Source organism: Papio anubis, chromosome 16 (genome assembly GCF_008728515.1).
Source record: "Papio anubis isolate 15944 chromosome 16, Panubis1.0, whole genome shotgun sequence".
Taxonomy (NCBI): Eukaryota; Metazoa; Chordata; class Mammalia; order Primates; family Cercopithecidae; genus Papio; species Papio anubis.
The window spans coordinates 75,994,846-76,009,411 of record NC_044991.1 but is presented as its reverse complement, the minus strand read 5'-3'; the positions used below and the strand labels follow the sequence as shown (position 1 = coordinate 76,009,411).

The following is a 14,566-nucleotide window of genomic DNA, read 5'->3' as shown; positions in this document are numbered from 1 at the left end:
TTTCTAACTGCATCTCAACTACCCTACCCCCTTGCTGTTCCTTGAACAAGCGGACACACTCCTACCTCCAAGCCTTTGCACTTGCTGTTCCTGCTGCCTGGAACATAGGTGGGGCCCACTCCCTCACTTCTTTCAGCTCTTTGCTAAAATGTCACCTTCTCAGGGAGGCCGTCACCCGCTCCAGGCATGTGCTGGCCCCAGTGCTCCCTGTTGTTTAACCCATTTTGATTTTCTCCATAACTCTTACCACAATCTGGCAGACTCTGTCTTCAACTTATTGGGGGTCTTTATTTATTGTCTTTTCTGTCCCTAGAACATAAGCAACAGGAGGACACAGAGTTTCTCTTTGTTCACTATTCTAGTCCCAGTACCTAGAACAGTCCCAGGCATTCACGGTGAGGTTTCTCTCAACCTGGAGTCCAAAACATACTGGAGATATTGACTCATTCAATGATGATTGACATGTGTCTGGTGTTGTTTCAGCACGAGAAACCAAGACTCCCACAGCCCACCTGCAACACCTGGGCGGTGGCTTGGCATGACTTGGCAAGAATCACAGAGCCATCTGGGTGGCAAGATCTGGCCAGTAGGGTGGGAGCAGAAGTGATGTATAAAATTTCCATCTCAGGGCCAGGCAGTGGCTCACGCCTGTAATCCCAGCACTTTGGGAGGCCGAGGCTGGTGGATCACCTAAGGTCAGGAGTTCAAGACCAGCCTGGCCAACATGGTGAAACCCCATCTCTACTAAAAAGACAAAAATTATCCGGGCATGGTGGCAGGTGCCTGTAATCCAACAGTGCCTGTCACAGAGTGAGCACTCAAAACATGGGTGTGGTGCCTCACACCTGTAATCCCAGCACTTTGGGAGGCCGAGGTGGGAGGACTGCTTGAGGCCAGGAGTTCGAGACCAGCCTGGCCAACATAATGGGATCCCCATCTCTACAAAAAAAATAATAAAATTAGTCAGTTATGGTGGCGTATTCCTGGGGTCCCAGCTACTTGGGAGGCGGAGATGGGAGGAGTGTTTGAGCCTGGAAGGCTGAGGCTGCAGTGAGCTGTGATTGCACCACTGCACTGTAGCCTGGGTGACAGAGTGAGACCCCGTCTCAAAAAAAAAAAAAAAAAAGAAAGCCCAAGCTTTCCCCCTTCTCAACAAAGCCTCCAGGAATGGAATTTGCCCTGGAAATTTGGAAGGCAGGCAGCGGCTTAAATGGCATTTGGAGAGGGTGTGGCTGTTTGTGTTTCTGCCGGCTACAGAGGAAACCGACAGCTTTCAGTAAAAGTTACCACTGGGGTTGCCAGGTGTCTGGATTTGGACTGGGCAGCTTTATTTTCGAGCCTTCAGTTCTGGGGGAAAAAAAATAACCCAGACATATAAATGTGTGTCCAGTATGTCTGTTGAAACCATCTGGCATTCCTGGCTGCAAAATTTCAAGATATTTCATCCAGGTCGATCTCTGGCCTTGACGAAACTGCAGAATTTACCTTCTATGTACCAATCTCTTTCTGAATGCTTTTCTCAAGTTTTACTCCCAAACCAGCCTTCGTGTTATAAACCTTAGGTCTCTGCTCCATTAGGAAAGCAATAGGGTAAAGACCAGCACCCTTCTGAGGCATTTGCATTTTAAAAGTAGCAAGAAGTCAGGTCAACGCTTATTTGAAAGGATAGGGTCGACCAGGCCTGGGGCAGTGCTCATGCCTGTAATCCCAGCACTTTGGGAGGCCGAGGCGGGTGGATCATCTGAGATCAGGAGTTTGAGACCAGCCTGGCCAACATGGTGAAATCTCGTCTCTACTTAAAACACAAAAATTAGCTGGGCGTGGTGGCAGGCGCCAGCTACTTGGGAGGCTGAGGCAGGAGAATCACTTGAACCCAGGAGGCAGAGGTTGCAGTGAGCTGAGATCGTAGCATTGCATTCCAGCCTGGAATTCCAACTCAAAACAAAGAAAAAAAAAAAAAAAAAAAAAGAAATAGAAAGAAAAGATAGGGTGATCATATGGTCCAAAATGGGATGTTATACATTTTATTATCTTTTAATACAAGAAGTCTAGAGGAAGGCGGTTCTGTGGTTGGTTAATTCAGGATCTCAATGACATCAAAGATCCAGATTCTTTCCATTTGTCATTCTGCACCTTCAGTTAGTCAGAAGTGTCCTCTGTCAGGGTCTCAAGATGGCTGCCATAGCTCCAGGCATCATGGCTTCATCCACTTACAGTAGCAAACACCCATCCAAGGATCAGACAGCATACTACGCACTTTGGATCTATTAAATATTTTAATCTGCACAACAACTCTGTGAGGTAGAAGCTCTTACTGACCCCATTTTACAGATACAGATATTGAAGCCCAGAGAGGTTAAGTCACTTCACAAAGTGACACAACTAGGAAGCAACAGGACTGGGATTTGAAGCCGAGAAGCTGGTCTCTGGTGCTACAGCAATGTCCAAAGGTTGGAGAAGTAGTCCTGCATGTTGGTGGCAGAGTGGGATTGGAACTGAGGGTCCTAGATGTTTTCCTCTCTGCTTCCTCAAAGCAGTGTCTCCGATGCCTCCTGGCACAAGTATGATTTGGCAAAGCTGTGGAGCCCTGACTTAATCTGATACCTATTATGCTTGAATCAGACCTTGAACCAGAGCCCTCTGGAGAATGTGCTTCCAACAGCAAGGCTTCCCTTGGAGACGTTTTGACTTGGGCAGCTGGGGGTAGCTCCACTATTAGGAAGACAATTATATTTTGGTCGGAGGAAGGGAACCCTGGGCTGTGTGTCCGGCGTTGGTTTGGGTTGTTCGGCTGCTCTAATTCCAAGGGTGGGGAGGCCTCCCTCTTCTTCTCAGACAGCTGCTCTTGGTTCTCAGAATGAGGAACAGCCCGGCTCTGGGCTGCTGGTCTGACTTTTGAGAACTCATTTGCATGTGGGAGATGATGGCACCCCCGGACAGTGCAGTAACTCACTTCTCGACTGGCTCATTCAACTTGGGACGGGGAAAAAAATCACTTGTTGTTTTTCCTTGCTTTATCTTAATTAGTTTTCCTTTTAAACAGAGCTTGGGAAGGGGCCTTCAAATCCTCAGCCTGCAGAAGCTGACAGGGGCTTGTCAGGGAATAAGAAACTCTGATGTTTCCAAGCAGCAGAATCTTCTCCCCCGCAACCGTGAAACTTATGCAACAGAAACGAAATGGTATTTCCCACTATTTGCGAAGTACATGGCAACGGAAACTCTAAAATTGTCCCTGCAAAAGAGAATTTCCCTATCATTATCATCACTTTTTTTTCCTTCCCCCTGAACTGCAAGTTTTTTTTTTTCTTCTTCTTCCTCCCTGTTCTTTTCGAGAATGTTACCCAGCTACCGGCTGCTTTAGGCCCTGCCCTGGCACATACGTGGGACAGATGGGCTCCCCACTAGATATCCTGGACGGATGATGGGGAAGAAGGGAGCGGAGGTCAAAATTGAAATGGGGATAGGAAGAGATCTTCTCCAGCCTGACTGCTTAGTCATGTTTGGTTCAGGGAGTTGTCTGTGCCAGGATTAGCTGGGAGCCAGCCAGGTTTTGAAGAGAGGGAGTCCCCACTGATCCCGCCAAGGCTGAGGCCCCTGGCTGAATCCTGACACCGGGGTAGTTACCTGAGGCAGAGTCCTGGAGGTGCCACCAGCCAATGGTGCTTCCCCAGGCCCATCCCTTGCAGGCCTTAAAGAAGCTGAAAGGATCTTGTTTATTCACTGTCCTTCTCTCCCCGCTCTTGACTGGACACACCAGGAAGCCAGGGACCTTATCTGTTCTGTTCACTGCTGTAGCCCTGCCTGGCGCATAGGAGGCCCTCAGTATATACTTGTTGAATGAATGAGGGGTGGAACTTGTTGCCTTTATCCTTGTCCGTCCCCCTTGCTGAAATAATGCTGTCCCCCTTGCTGGAATAATGCCATCCCCCCTTGCTGGAATAATGCTGGCACCACAAGGGCCTAAATTGTTGGGGTGCTCAGTGCTGCAATCTCAGGACCTTGCCCAATGCCCAGTGTGTAGCAGATGCTTGTGGCCAACACTTTTAGATGCCCACCTGTGCTAGCTCCTCTTCTCTCTTGACAACAGATCCCCAAGTTGGCCGGGCAGCCTTGTGCCAGGGGACGAAGCAGGTCTTTTCTAAGTTGATATTGACAATCTTGGTCAGGGACTTTTCAAGGGTGACCAATGGTTTCAGTGTTGACCTGCTGGGAGCTTAAGTTTATTCCCCCAAAGAGAGAAGCAGAGAGGAGATAGAGTCTTCTTCATACTTTTCTTTCCTGCATTGGAGGTGTGTGAGGAGGCAATGTTGCTGTTTCAGCAGCCATTTTGTGCCTTTGAGGCCCTAAAGCTTGGGAGAAAAAGCTACTATGCTGAGGATAGGAGGGTCAAAGGTGCCATGATCCTTGATGGCATCATGAAGTCCTACACCAGCCTCAGGAACCAATTGCCTCTGGACCTCTTGCTAAATAAATAATGTCCTTATGCTTTAAGTCATCAATAGCCCAGTTTTCTTCTCCTTGCAGCCAAATGCATCCTATTAGATTCAGCACTCAATCCACACATCGTAAAAGACTTTACTTATTGAGCACTTACTGCGTGCTCTAAGCACTCTCCACATATGCACTCAGGAAACTTGCAATGACTTTATGATGTAGGTACTGGTATTATTCTTAGTTCACAGATGAGGAAAGCAAGGCACAGAGAGCTTAAGTATGTTACTAAAAGCTGTATCATCTTTTAGTGTCATAATCACCACTGGGGATGGGGATGGAAGGGGAAAAAGATCCCAGTAGAATCTGAGGAAGTAACGAAGTATAAAACATTGGGGTGGGCCAGGGATGGGACTGATCCACAATGTGGAAATGTTTTTTGGCAGTGTGGGCCAATTCTTGGGTGAAGTGTGGGATTTGTGTGTGAACTTGAGGCTAACCTTCCTTGGTCATGGGCTGAGAAGGGAATTAACATTTGTTGAGCACCTACTGTGTGCCAGCTATCTGTGTCAGGTACTTCACATGAATGGTTCTCAACAAGGGGCAATTCTGTCCCCAGGGATATCTGGCAATGTCTGGAGACATTGTTTCTGTTTGTTCATTTTTGAGGCAAGCATTATTCTGTTGTCCAGGTTGGAGTGCAGTGGTGCCATCACAGCTCACTTGCAGCCCCCACCTCCTGGGCTCAAGCAAGCTTCCCACCTCAGCCACCCCAGCAGCTGGTACTACAGGTGTGCGCCACCATGCCCAGCTAATTTTTAAAAATTTTTTGTAGGGTCTTGCTATGTTGCCCAGGCTGGTCTTGAACTTCTGGGATCAAAAAATCCTTCCACTTGGGCCTCCTAAAATGCTGGGATTAGAGGCCTGAGCCACTGTGCCCAGCCTGGAGACATTTTCTTTTTTTTTTTTTTTTTTTTGAGACGGAGTCTCGCTCTGTCGCCCAGGCTGGATTGCAGTGGCCCGATCTCGGCTCACTGCAAGCTCCGCCTCCCGGGTTCACGCCATTCTCCTGCCTCAGCCTCCGGAGTAGCTGGGACTACAGGCGCCCGCCACCACGCCCGGCTAGTTTTTTGTATCTTTTAGTAGAGACAGGGTTTCATCGTGTTAGCCAGGATGGTCTCGATCGCCTGACCTCGTGATCCGCCCGTCTCGGCCTCCCAAAGTGCTGGGATTACAGGCTTGAGCCACCGCGCCCAGCCGACATTTTCTGTTCTCAGATTGGGGAGGGAGAGGTACTGGCATCTAGTGGGTAGGGATGCTGCTAAACGTCCTGAAATGCACAGGACACGCCCCTCCCCCAACAAAGAGTTATCTGACTCCAAATGTCAATAGTCCCAAGGTTGAGAAAGTCTGTATTGCATAGATTTTGCTCTCACAAAGACTCCCCTTTTACAGATTAGACAACTGAGGCCCAGAGAAATGACGTGTCTTGGCCAAGGTTACCTTGCCAGTTGGATTTGGACTGGGATACAAATGCAAGCCCGCTTCATTCCATGGTCCATTATGTTCCCACTATGTTCTCCCCTCGTGGTAGACAGAATTAATTTAAAGATGAAGAAACAGAGGCTGAGAGAGGTACTGTGACCAGTTTAAGGTCACAAAGCAGAGCTACTCCAGAGGCCTTTATTAGGAATAAAAATATAAATAAAAAACCAGCTACCTTTGGACACAAATGACTCCACTACCCAAGTGTGACAGGCTCACCTACCTCATGTCTTTTACTCCCTGCCCTGGGGAACTTCACTCAGCCCAAGGCCCAGATCAAATGCTACCTTACCCATGATCCCAAAGAAAGAAGTAAGAGAGGGCAGAAGCCACCTCATTCTCTTCCTGTGTCCTTAGGCACTTACAGTATTGAGAGGCCAATATCCTAGGCTTTTGGAACAGCGATAAATAAGCAATAATGTTTCTGTCCATAAAATGACTATAGAAGCAGATACTATGTGAATCACTTCCTGCAGAGACAATACAATCTCTGCTCCGGAAATACAGGTGATTAGGGATTGTATGGGCCATTCGAGAGTGGGGCCAGGCCTAGAGGGCCGTTCACACATGCAATAATAGTAAGAACAAACATTTACAGAGAACTTTCCAGGTGTTGGGCGTGTGCTAAGTACTTCCCATGGAACCCCGGGAAGGACCTTGGAGCTAGGTACCATGATCATTCCCATTATACTGATGAAAACACTGAGAATCTTGAGGCAAGGAAACCAGCCCAAGGCCACCCGGCCAGCAAGTGGGGAGCTAGGATTTGAACCTGAGCAGCTGACTCTAGGCCCCAGAGCTTCCTCCCGTCTCCATACCTTCCGATAAGGCGGGTGAGGACATTTGCCAAGCGGTTTGATGATGATCGACATCACCCAGAGCAACCTGACAAGCAGCTGGGTTTCCCAAGGCCTTATCCCAGAGGGTGGGTGGATGGAAGTGGGAGCAGGCAGGGTACCTGCCACTTGATCAATAACTCGGGAGCAGGTAATAATTTCTTCTGGGAAAGGTGGAAAGGGCAGGGTCGGGGGCACAGAAGTTCAGAAAGAAAAGGAAGGAATGAAAGAGATGGGAAAGGGAACGGGAAAGAGAAAAGTGAGAGCGAGCGCGCGCCACGCATATTCCTTCCCAAGGTCGTGGCAGCGCCGAGGGCACCGCCAGGGCCCGGCGCTCCCGGGAAGGGCCTTCACTGCCCAGGCAGCGGCCGCTCCCTCTTCCCGGGGCCGCGGGGGCGCGCGTGGCGGGGCTGGCTTGCCCCCCAGCGGCTCCGCCGCGAGCTTTCCCAGCCCGGTGTTTACTCCGAGCCGCGGCCGGACCTGCAAGCGGGAGCCTGCGCGCGGCGGGTGTCGCGTGTGCCGGGTGGGAGTGGCGTAGCCCGCGGTGGCGGCGGGCTGGGGGGCGCCACGCGTCCGGGTGCGGAGTTGGTGAGCTCGGCTCGGCGTGCGCGCGACCTGGGACTCCCGGCTCCGCGGGGCCCTTCCGGAGGTTCCCGCCCGACTCCCGAGCTTCCGACGGAGGCGCCGAGCGCCGCGCCGCGTCCCCAGGGGCCCCGTGCACGCGCAGAGAGCCTCTGCGGCCGAGCGCGGCGTGGCACTTGGCAGACGCTCCCTGGCGCGGGGGCTGGGGGCCCGCCGTCTGGGAGCCCCGAGGGCCGCCTCCTCCCGCCCCTCGCCCGGCCCCCGCGCGCTGCCTCCGCCCCCGGCCCAGCCGCCCGGCCCCCAGTCCCGCCCGCCGCTTCGGGAGCCCGGCCCGCCGCTGAGCCCGGCCCGCCGGCGCGCCCCGTCCGGGATGGGGCGCCTGGACGCCTGAGCTGCCGCTCGGCGCGACCTCCGCGCGGGGGAAGGAGCCGACGCCGCGCGGCCGCGCGAGAATGGAGGCGCCCAGCGGCAGCGAGCCCGGCGGTGACGGGGCCGGGGACTGCGCCCACCCGGACCCCCGGACCCCTGGCGCCGCGGCGCCCAGCTCCGGCCCCGGCCCGTGCTCGGCCGCCCGGGAGTCGGAGCGCCAGCTGCGCCTCCGCCTCTGCGTCCTCAACGAGATCTTGGGCACCGAGAGGGACTACGTGGGCACCTTGCGCTTCTTGCAGTCGGTTAGTGTCGCCCGGGAGCGCGGGGACAGCTTTCCCTCCAGCCGCTCGCCCCGCTGTGTTCCCCACAACCTGTGGCTGTGGTCCCCGTGGGTGGAGAGAGTAGCCTCGGGGGAGCCCCGCGGGGCGCGCGGAAAGCGAGGGGGATCCAAGCTCCTCCAGAGCTGTCCGGTCGCCTCCTTCCCTGGGCGGCGCACGGTCCTGCTCCGACCGGGGCTCTCCCGCACTCCACTTCCCCGCGGCGCGCGCTGTCCTTTTGTCTTTTCTTCCCCCTCCTCGCCTTTCAAGTAGTTTTAAAATTAGTTACATCCGCGATGCAGGGGCTTGGGGACCCCGGCTCCGGGAGCTGGTGCTCCTGCGTCTTTTTCCCAGGAATAACTTCGCGCCCGGTGCACCACTCGTCTAGGACAGACCGTAGGAGCCCCAGAGCCCAGCGTCCCTGCGTGTTGATGGAGTAGGATAAAACCTGAAGCTCAGAGGAGGGACGGGGATTGACAGAACCCCAGAGTAGAACCCGCCATGTACATGTTTTTGCTGGAGTTCGGGGAGAGTGGGTTTCGAACTCACGACTCGGCAGTCCAGGCTCCCTAACTGCATCCACCCCCCAACTCCCCACCTCCAAGTGCAAAACCACGGCCTCAGACTTAGTAAAATAACAACCGAGCACTTACTATGTGCCAGGCACCTTAAATGTGTCATTAATTAGCAGGTTTAACCTTCACAGGCGTCCTATGAAGTAGGGACGAATATTTCCCCCATTTTTAATAAAAAAAAATTTTTTTTTGAGACGGAGTCTCCCTCAGTCCCCCAGGCCAGAGTGCAGTGGCGCAATCTTGGTTCACTGCACCCTCCTCCTCCCGGGTTCAAGCAATTCTCGTGCCTCAGCCTCCGGAGTAGCTGGGATTACAGGCACGCGCCAGCTACCACTGCCGGCTAATTTTTGTGTTTTTAGCAGAGAGGGGGTTTCACCATGTTGGCCATGCTGGTGTCGGACGCCTGGCCTCAAGTGATCCGCCGACCTCGGCCTCCAAAGTGCTGGGATTACAGGCGTGAGCTACTGGGCCCTGCCTCCTTCCGTTTTTAAGATTGGGAAAGTTTAGCTCCAGAGAGGCCGAGTAGCTTGCCTGGGATCGCACAGCTGATTAAGTGGGGGTACTGGGCTTTGAACTGGGACGATCCCAGCTAGTGTTTTAAACCCCTGTTCTATGCTGCCTTTTGCTTTTGCTTTTTTTTCTGTGTGAGGGAGGAAGGGGCCACTTCCCTACTCTCCTAGGAAGTGAGAAAAGTGGCCAGGGGGGGGAGGGGGTGGAGGGGGGTGGGACAGGGCAGAGCCTTGGATGGAAGTTAGGAGACTATAAAGGCTTTAATCTCCGTGCCTCCTGCTGGGGCCTCATTTACTCCCCTTCTCTGCTCTAGGAAGTCTTTTAATCCTGGTTCAGGAAGGGCTGGTGTGGGGGAGGCTCTTTCAAAGACCCTAGAGCCAGGCTCTGTAGCTCCCAGTCTTTGGGAGAAAGAGGGAGCCTCTGGGGTCCTCTGGGGCTCCCCATGGCTTAGGGGTGCAGCTGAGGCTGTGTGAGATCAGAGTTCCACCTCAGGGGGAAGAAAGCCCTAGACTAGAGCCCTTCTGCCTGTGAAAGGAGATGTACTGGGGGAAGGGAGGTGTGGGAGAGGGGGTTGTGCAGAAGCATTGAAAACCATTTGGCTAAAGGACGCTTCTAGAAAGGGCTGTAAGAATAAGGCAAGATTGGCTTTCTTTTCCATCCCTTCTTCTCTCATAGTTTCGGGTGGTGGGGCGGGGGGAAGAATTTGTTCGGTTAGAAGCTGGCAGTTTCTGAATTAAACGTGTAGATAACTCTGGTGTCTATGAGCAATGTCAAATTCTAGGGAACTCCTGACTTCTCCTTCTGAGCCACTCCCTGCTCCTCTGCTTGGAAGAGAAACAGGAAATACAAACCAATTTTTATATTAATGGGAAAGAAAATATACCTCTCCCTCCTACGCCCCTGCCCTAGATGGTTTATTTCATTTTAGAACAGATCTAGATTGTGTTTGAGTTAACTGTGGTTTTAAATCGTCCACGTGTGGAGTCGGAGGAAGCTGGAATAATGGAAATTGATTGGAGCCAACCATTCTTATTATTCAAGAAACGGGGAAAAAAAAGATTTCTCTACTTTCACATTATCTCTTTGACACTTTATATTTGCTGACTTCGTCACATTTTTCTTTTTGTATCTGATATGTTAGTTCTGAGATGAATTATTCTGACTTGGATGTGTGTCTTGGACCAGTCATGCTACCTGTCCCGACCTCAGTTTCCACACCTGTGAAACAAGGAGGGGGAATCCGGGCTTCCTTTCTGCCTTGTCCTTCTGTGTGTCCCCAAGCTGGTGCCAGAAACAGACGGATTGTGTAACCTGACCAGCCATACGTTGTTTGTGAGCCACCAGGAGTCCTTTCTCATCTTGGCCCGTCAGGAATGGCCCCTAAACATCCCAAGGCATTTTCGTTTTCAAAACTAACCTGGGGCTTAGAGCTTCTGGAACTGCTAATTACCAAGGCTTTCCATGGCTACAAGGCTGGCAGCCTCAGGTTGTGATTCTCTTCTGTCTTCCCACTCTCTCTTCTCAGCCTTTGTATTTGCTAAGGGATTTTCTCCGCTGTCTCCTGGCTTGGAAGAATGCACGGTAATCCCTCCCTGCTTTTATTTCCATGTGGTTAGAGGCAGGCCTTAAAGGACCACCCTGGCCTCCGTGTGTCCCTGGTGTGAAGGCCTTGTCAGCTCATGGAAACCGTGGAAACTAACCCCCGTGATAGGGGCCATGTGTGACTTCTGTCCTCAAGGAGAGGACAGTGTAATGGAGGTGGCCAAATGGGTGTTTTTAAAAAAGCAATCTAAGTACAAGGCTCTGGAGCCAGACTGCTTGAGGTTAAGTCCTTGGACTTGTGACCTTGGGCAAACACCTTAACCTGTTTGAGCCTTATTTGTAAAAAGAGGGATGGTAATAGGTACTATTTTATAGGTTTTTTAAAGAAGATAAATGAGTTATAGAAATTGATGTAAAGCACTTAGAACAGTGTCTGGCAGTAGGGTATATAAATATTTGTTATTATTGTTGTTATAGGAAAATTAAATAGTACAGATAGTTAGGATTATGGAACTTCAGCATCCAGAGAGCAGAGGTGATCAGGGAGGGCTTCCTGGAGGAAGTGAGGTCTGAGTTAAGTCAGCACTGAGAGGAGGATGGGGGCTCTGAGTGAGTTTCCTTTTGACCCCCTAAACTCCGGCCACAGGAACCAGTGGTTTTGTTTGGTTCCAGGCCGAGGGCTTTGTGGTTCCTCCAGAATCTCTCCATCTTTCCCCATCTCCTTCAGGAACTGGGTTGCACTCCCTCCCTCATCTCCAGGGGGTCCTCTGAGTTTGGTGTTTTGTGTGTGTTTATTAAAGAATCATGAAGCGGCAAGGACAGCCCTTTCATAGAGATGCTGGATCAGTCTTGGGGGAAACAGTGCCTGGGGTTTTGACTCAGAACCTTGGCTCGAATCGTTTCGAAGCCCTGGCTATGTGGGGTACTCCCCGTGTGCTTTGGGCAACGTTAGTCATGATGAAAACAATGACAGTCATTGCTATGACTGCTTTGATTCATCACTTGCCATTCTAAGCACTTGGCGTGTGTCAGCTCATTTAATTTTCTCTACGAAGGGGAAGCTGTTTTTATCCCCATTGAGAGGTGAGGAAACCGAGGCAAAGTGAATCTAAGTGAGCTGCCCTGGGTTAGGTGGACACCATTGCCAGGATTTGATCCTAGGCTGCCTGCCCCAGAACTCATGTGCCCAGCCACTTCATAGACTGCCTTTGGCTCATCCAAGAAGGGCTTGGCACATGATTTATTAAGGTGGCAGAACTGGGATTTGAACCCAGGTCTGTGTGATGTTTCACCTCTGCCTGCGCTTCCTCCTGTTATTTCCCCTCTGTCACCCCCGTTCTTTTCTCCACTGAATGGGCAGAACTGTGGACGGATAGAAATGGCGGGCTGCCGAGTTCTTGCTCTGGGCTCCGGGTCTGTGCATGGCATGAGGGTTGAGTGAAGCTCTGGAGTCATGCTGCTGGTGTTCAAATGCAGGCTTTCCCCCACTGGGACTGTAGGTGACCTTGAGCTGATCACTGACTTGCTCTGTGTCTCAGTTTCCCCATCTGTCCAATGGGCACAGTGTAGCATGCGTCACAGGGATGTGGTGAAGCTTGGATGAGCCTGAGGTCAAAGCTGGTAGAACAGTGCCGGGCGCACTGGGTGTTTGGAATGCTGTGCGGGTATTTTGGGGGATATGCAGCTCTTTGGAGCTCAAAGGCCCCCCCCCACTCCCCTAGAAGAGGCTGAGTAGGCCTTGGGCCCACCTGCCAAGGGGAGGCACCTCAGGGGCAGGTGCCAGTCACTCCCATGATGGGTGTATCAGCTGGGCAGTGGTCGGAAGAGAAGAGAGGGCCTGGGGGGGTGGGCAGAGGCCTGTGGGTGGGAGTCGGTCAGCAGCTCCTCAAAGGTCTCCCCGTGGCTGAGGACAGAGAGCTATAGAGACATAGAGGGTCTGCCCGGAACCGACCGGGATGGGGTCTCTGAGGAACAGGGATTGTGGGCAGAAAGCTCCCAGAACGCTTTCTGTGGTTCCGCTTTTTGGAGGGAGGAGACCAAAGTTTTTCTCTCATTGGAGCTCCGCTTGCCAAACAAGAAACTGTGGTTTTTTGTTGTCACTATTTTTTTCTGTTTTAAAAGATTCTGTACTCCTAGTCTCACACTGGGGAGAAATGCCACGGGTTGGGGGGGTGGGGGCAGGTCTTTGATTCCACAGTCATTGAGGCAGAGGGATCTCCCCAGTGACTTGGGGGGATTTCTGCGTTGTCTTCGTATGAAAAGTAGGCTGCTGAGAGGTATATGTAACACAGTTCTTTTGGAAAATAAACAATAACCATAATATACACATGTGTGTTGTATGTATAAGGTGACAGCAGGTTGGAGAAAAGGATGGAAGAATGCGTATCTTAGGGAGAAAGGCAACCAGGAAGATAAGGAAGTAAAATCCTGTTTATAATACCCCTTTTCATATAAAATTATACATATGTATGTGAATATATTTTTTAAGAAGCTGACAGGAAGAATTGTATTTTCAACATGGTTTTTAGATTAATGCAATAGTAATAGTGGTAACAATTTGCTAATATTTACATACTTGCAAGCCCTGCTTATAGTTCCTTATGGATTAACCCAAAAGTTGCAGGTATTCTTATGCTTCCTATTTTACAAATGAAACAGAGACACAGAGAGGCCGAGTCAGTTTCCCAGGGTCACACAGCCTGACAGAGCTGGCAGTTGGACCCAGGGAATGAGGCTGCCTGGCCCACATTCTTCACCACTATCCTGAATTGTGCCAACATGAGGCTGTGTTCATGAGCAAACTTACCAGCCCTGTGAGACCTCCGGGCTGCCCAGGTGGGCAAGAATTAAGTCAAAAAGTCCACCTTATTTCAGTTTTCAGATGCCAGAGAGCCTGGGGCAGGCCACCTTGTGTTGGACTCATCATCGTCAGGAAGTCAGTGAAAAATCTTTTGATGATAAAAACCTGAGTGTCAGCAGGATTTAGATGGGTTACATTTTTTTTTAATGTATGGCAGACAGAGAGCTCTGTACAGGTAAAACCATGAAGATATGAGACTGCTTTTCTCTGCGTGCAGGTATGTGTGGAGCATCTGCTGTATATCCTGGGCAGTGTTCTGGGTCACGAGAATGAAGTCATCAACAGGTCCTTGTCCTTATAAGAAGGACAACCCCATGGGATTCTATGACTCATTCTTCAGACAAGCCTTCTGGAAGCCTACCTACTTTTATTCTGGTGTTTGCCCTGGTAGCAATTTAACTGTCACTTTAAGAAGAGGTGAATGGGGTTGGTGTCTCTGGCTTTTGAGACTTCAGGGCACCCCCTTCTTGGAGAGAAAGATACTCCTTTATCAGGCCAGAGAGCTGAAGACCTGTTGGGCTTGGGGCCACTCCCTTTGATAAAGAAACCCACATCCTATTTTGCAAGAGTTAAGTGTTTGAAGCAGGTCATGCCTGGCTGCAGGAGAACTGGACCTCTCAGATTTTGGGGGCGTCTTTTCTTTTTTTCCAACAGACGCAGGCATGCTGGCTGGAATACTGGAGGGAGGTGGGCGACAGGGCGGGCTGCCCCTCAAACCGGTGTGCTGTGTCCCACAGCATCATTCCCCAGACATGGGGCCAGGTCAGAGCTGATTCCTGCCCTGCATTTCGGAGATCTTGAACAGAAGCCAGGTGGGTCATTGGGTCTGAATCTCCTTGTTTTGCAGGTGACATGAGTTGCATCCCCAGAGGGGAGGTGAGCTCCAGTTAAGGGCAGTAGCCACTCAGTTTGTTAGAGTTCCATCCCCAGAGACCTGGGAAGAGAGCTTGGTGGCCTACATCCTTTTCTGGGGTTTGTGTTTTAGCCGGGATCAAAAAT

At 51.4% G+C, this 14,566-nt stretch overlaps 1 protein-coding gene across 4 annotated transcripts in view; it reads left to right on the top strand.

Moving 5' to 3' along the window:
• The first annotated feature begins 7,696 nt into the window (after positions 1 to 7,696).
• The window catches only part of PREX1 (phosphatidylinositol-3,4,5-trisphosphate dependent Rac exchange factor 1), a 203,428-nt gene continuing 196,558 nt past the window's right edge, over positions 7,697 to 14,566 (top strand). For 3 of the 4 annotated variants that reach the window (XM_031656830.1, XM_031656829.1, XM_031656832.1), the window contains exon 1: positions 7,727 to 8,065. In XM_031656830.1, coding sequence (XP_031512690.1) covers positions 7,847 to 8,065 — 219 coding nt within the window. In that variant the 5' untranslated portion in view covers positions 7,727 to 7,846. Of the gene's footprint in view, positions 8,066 to 14,566 lie in introns of all 4 variants that reach the window. The other variant, XM_031656828.1, reaches the window with a different exon arrangement.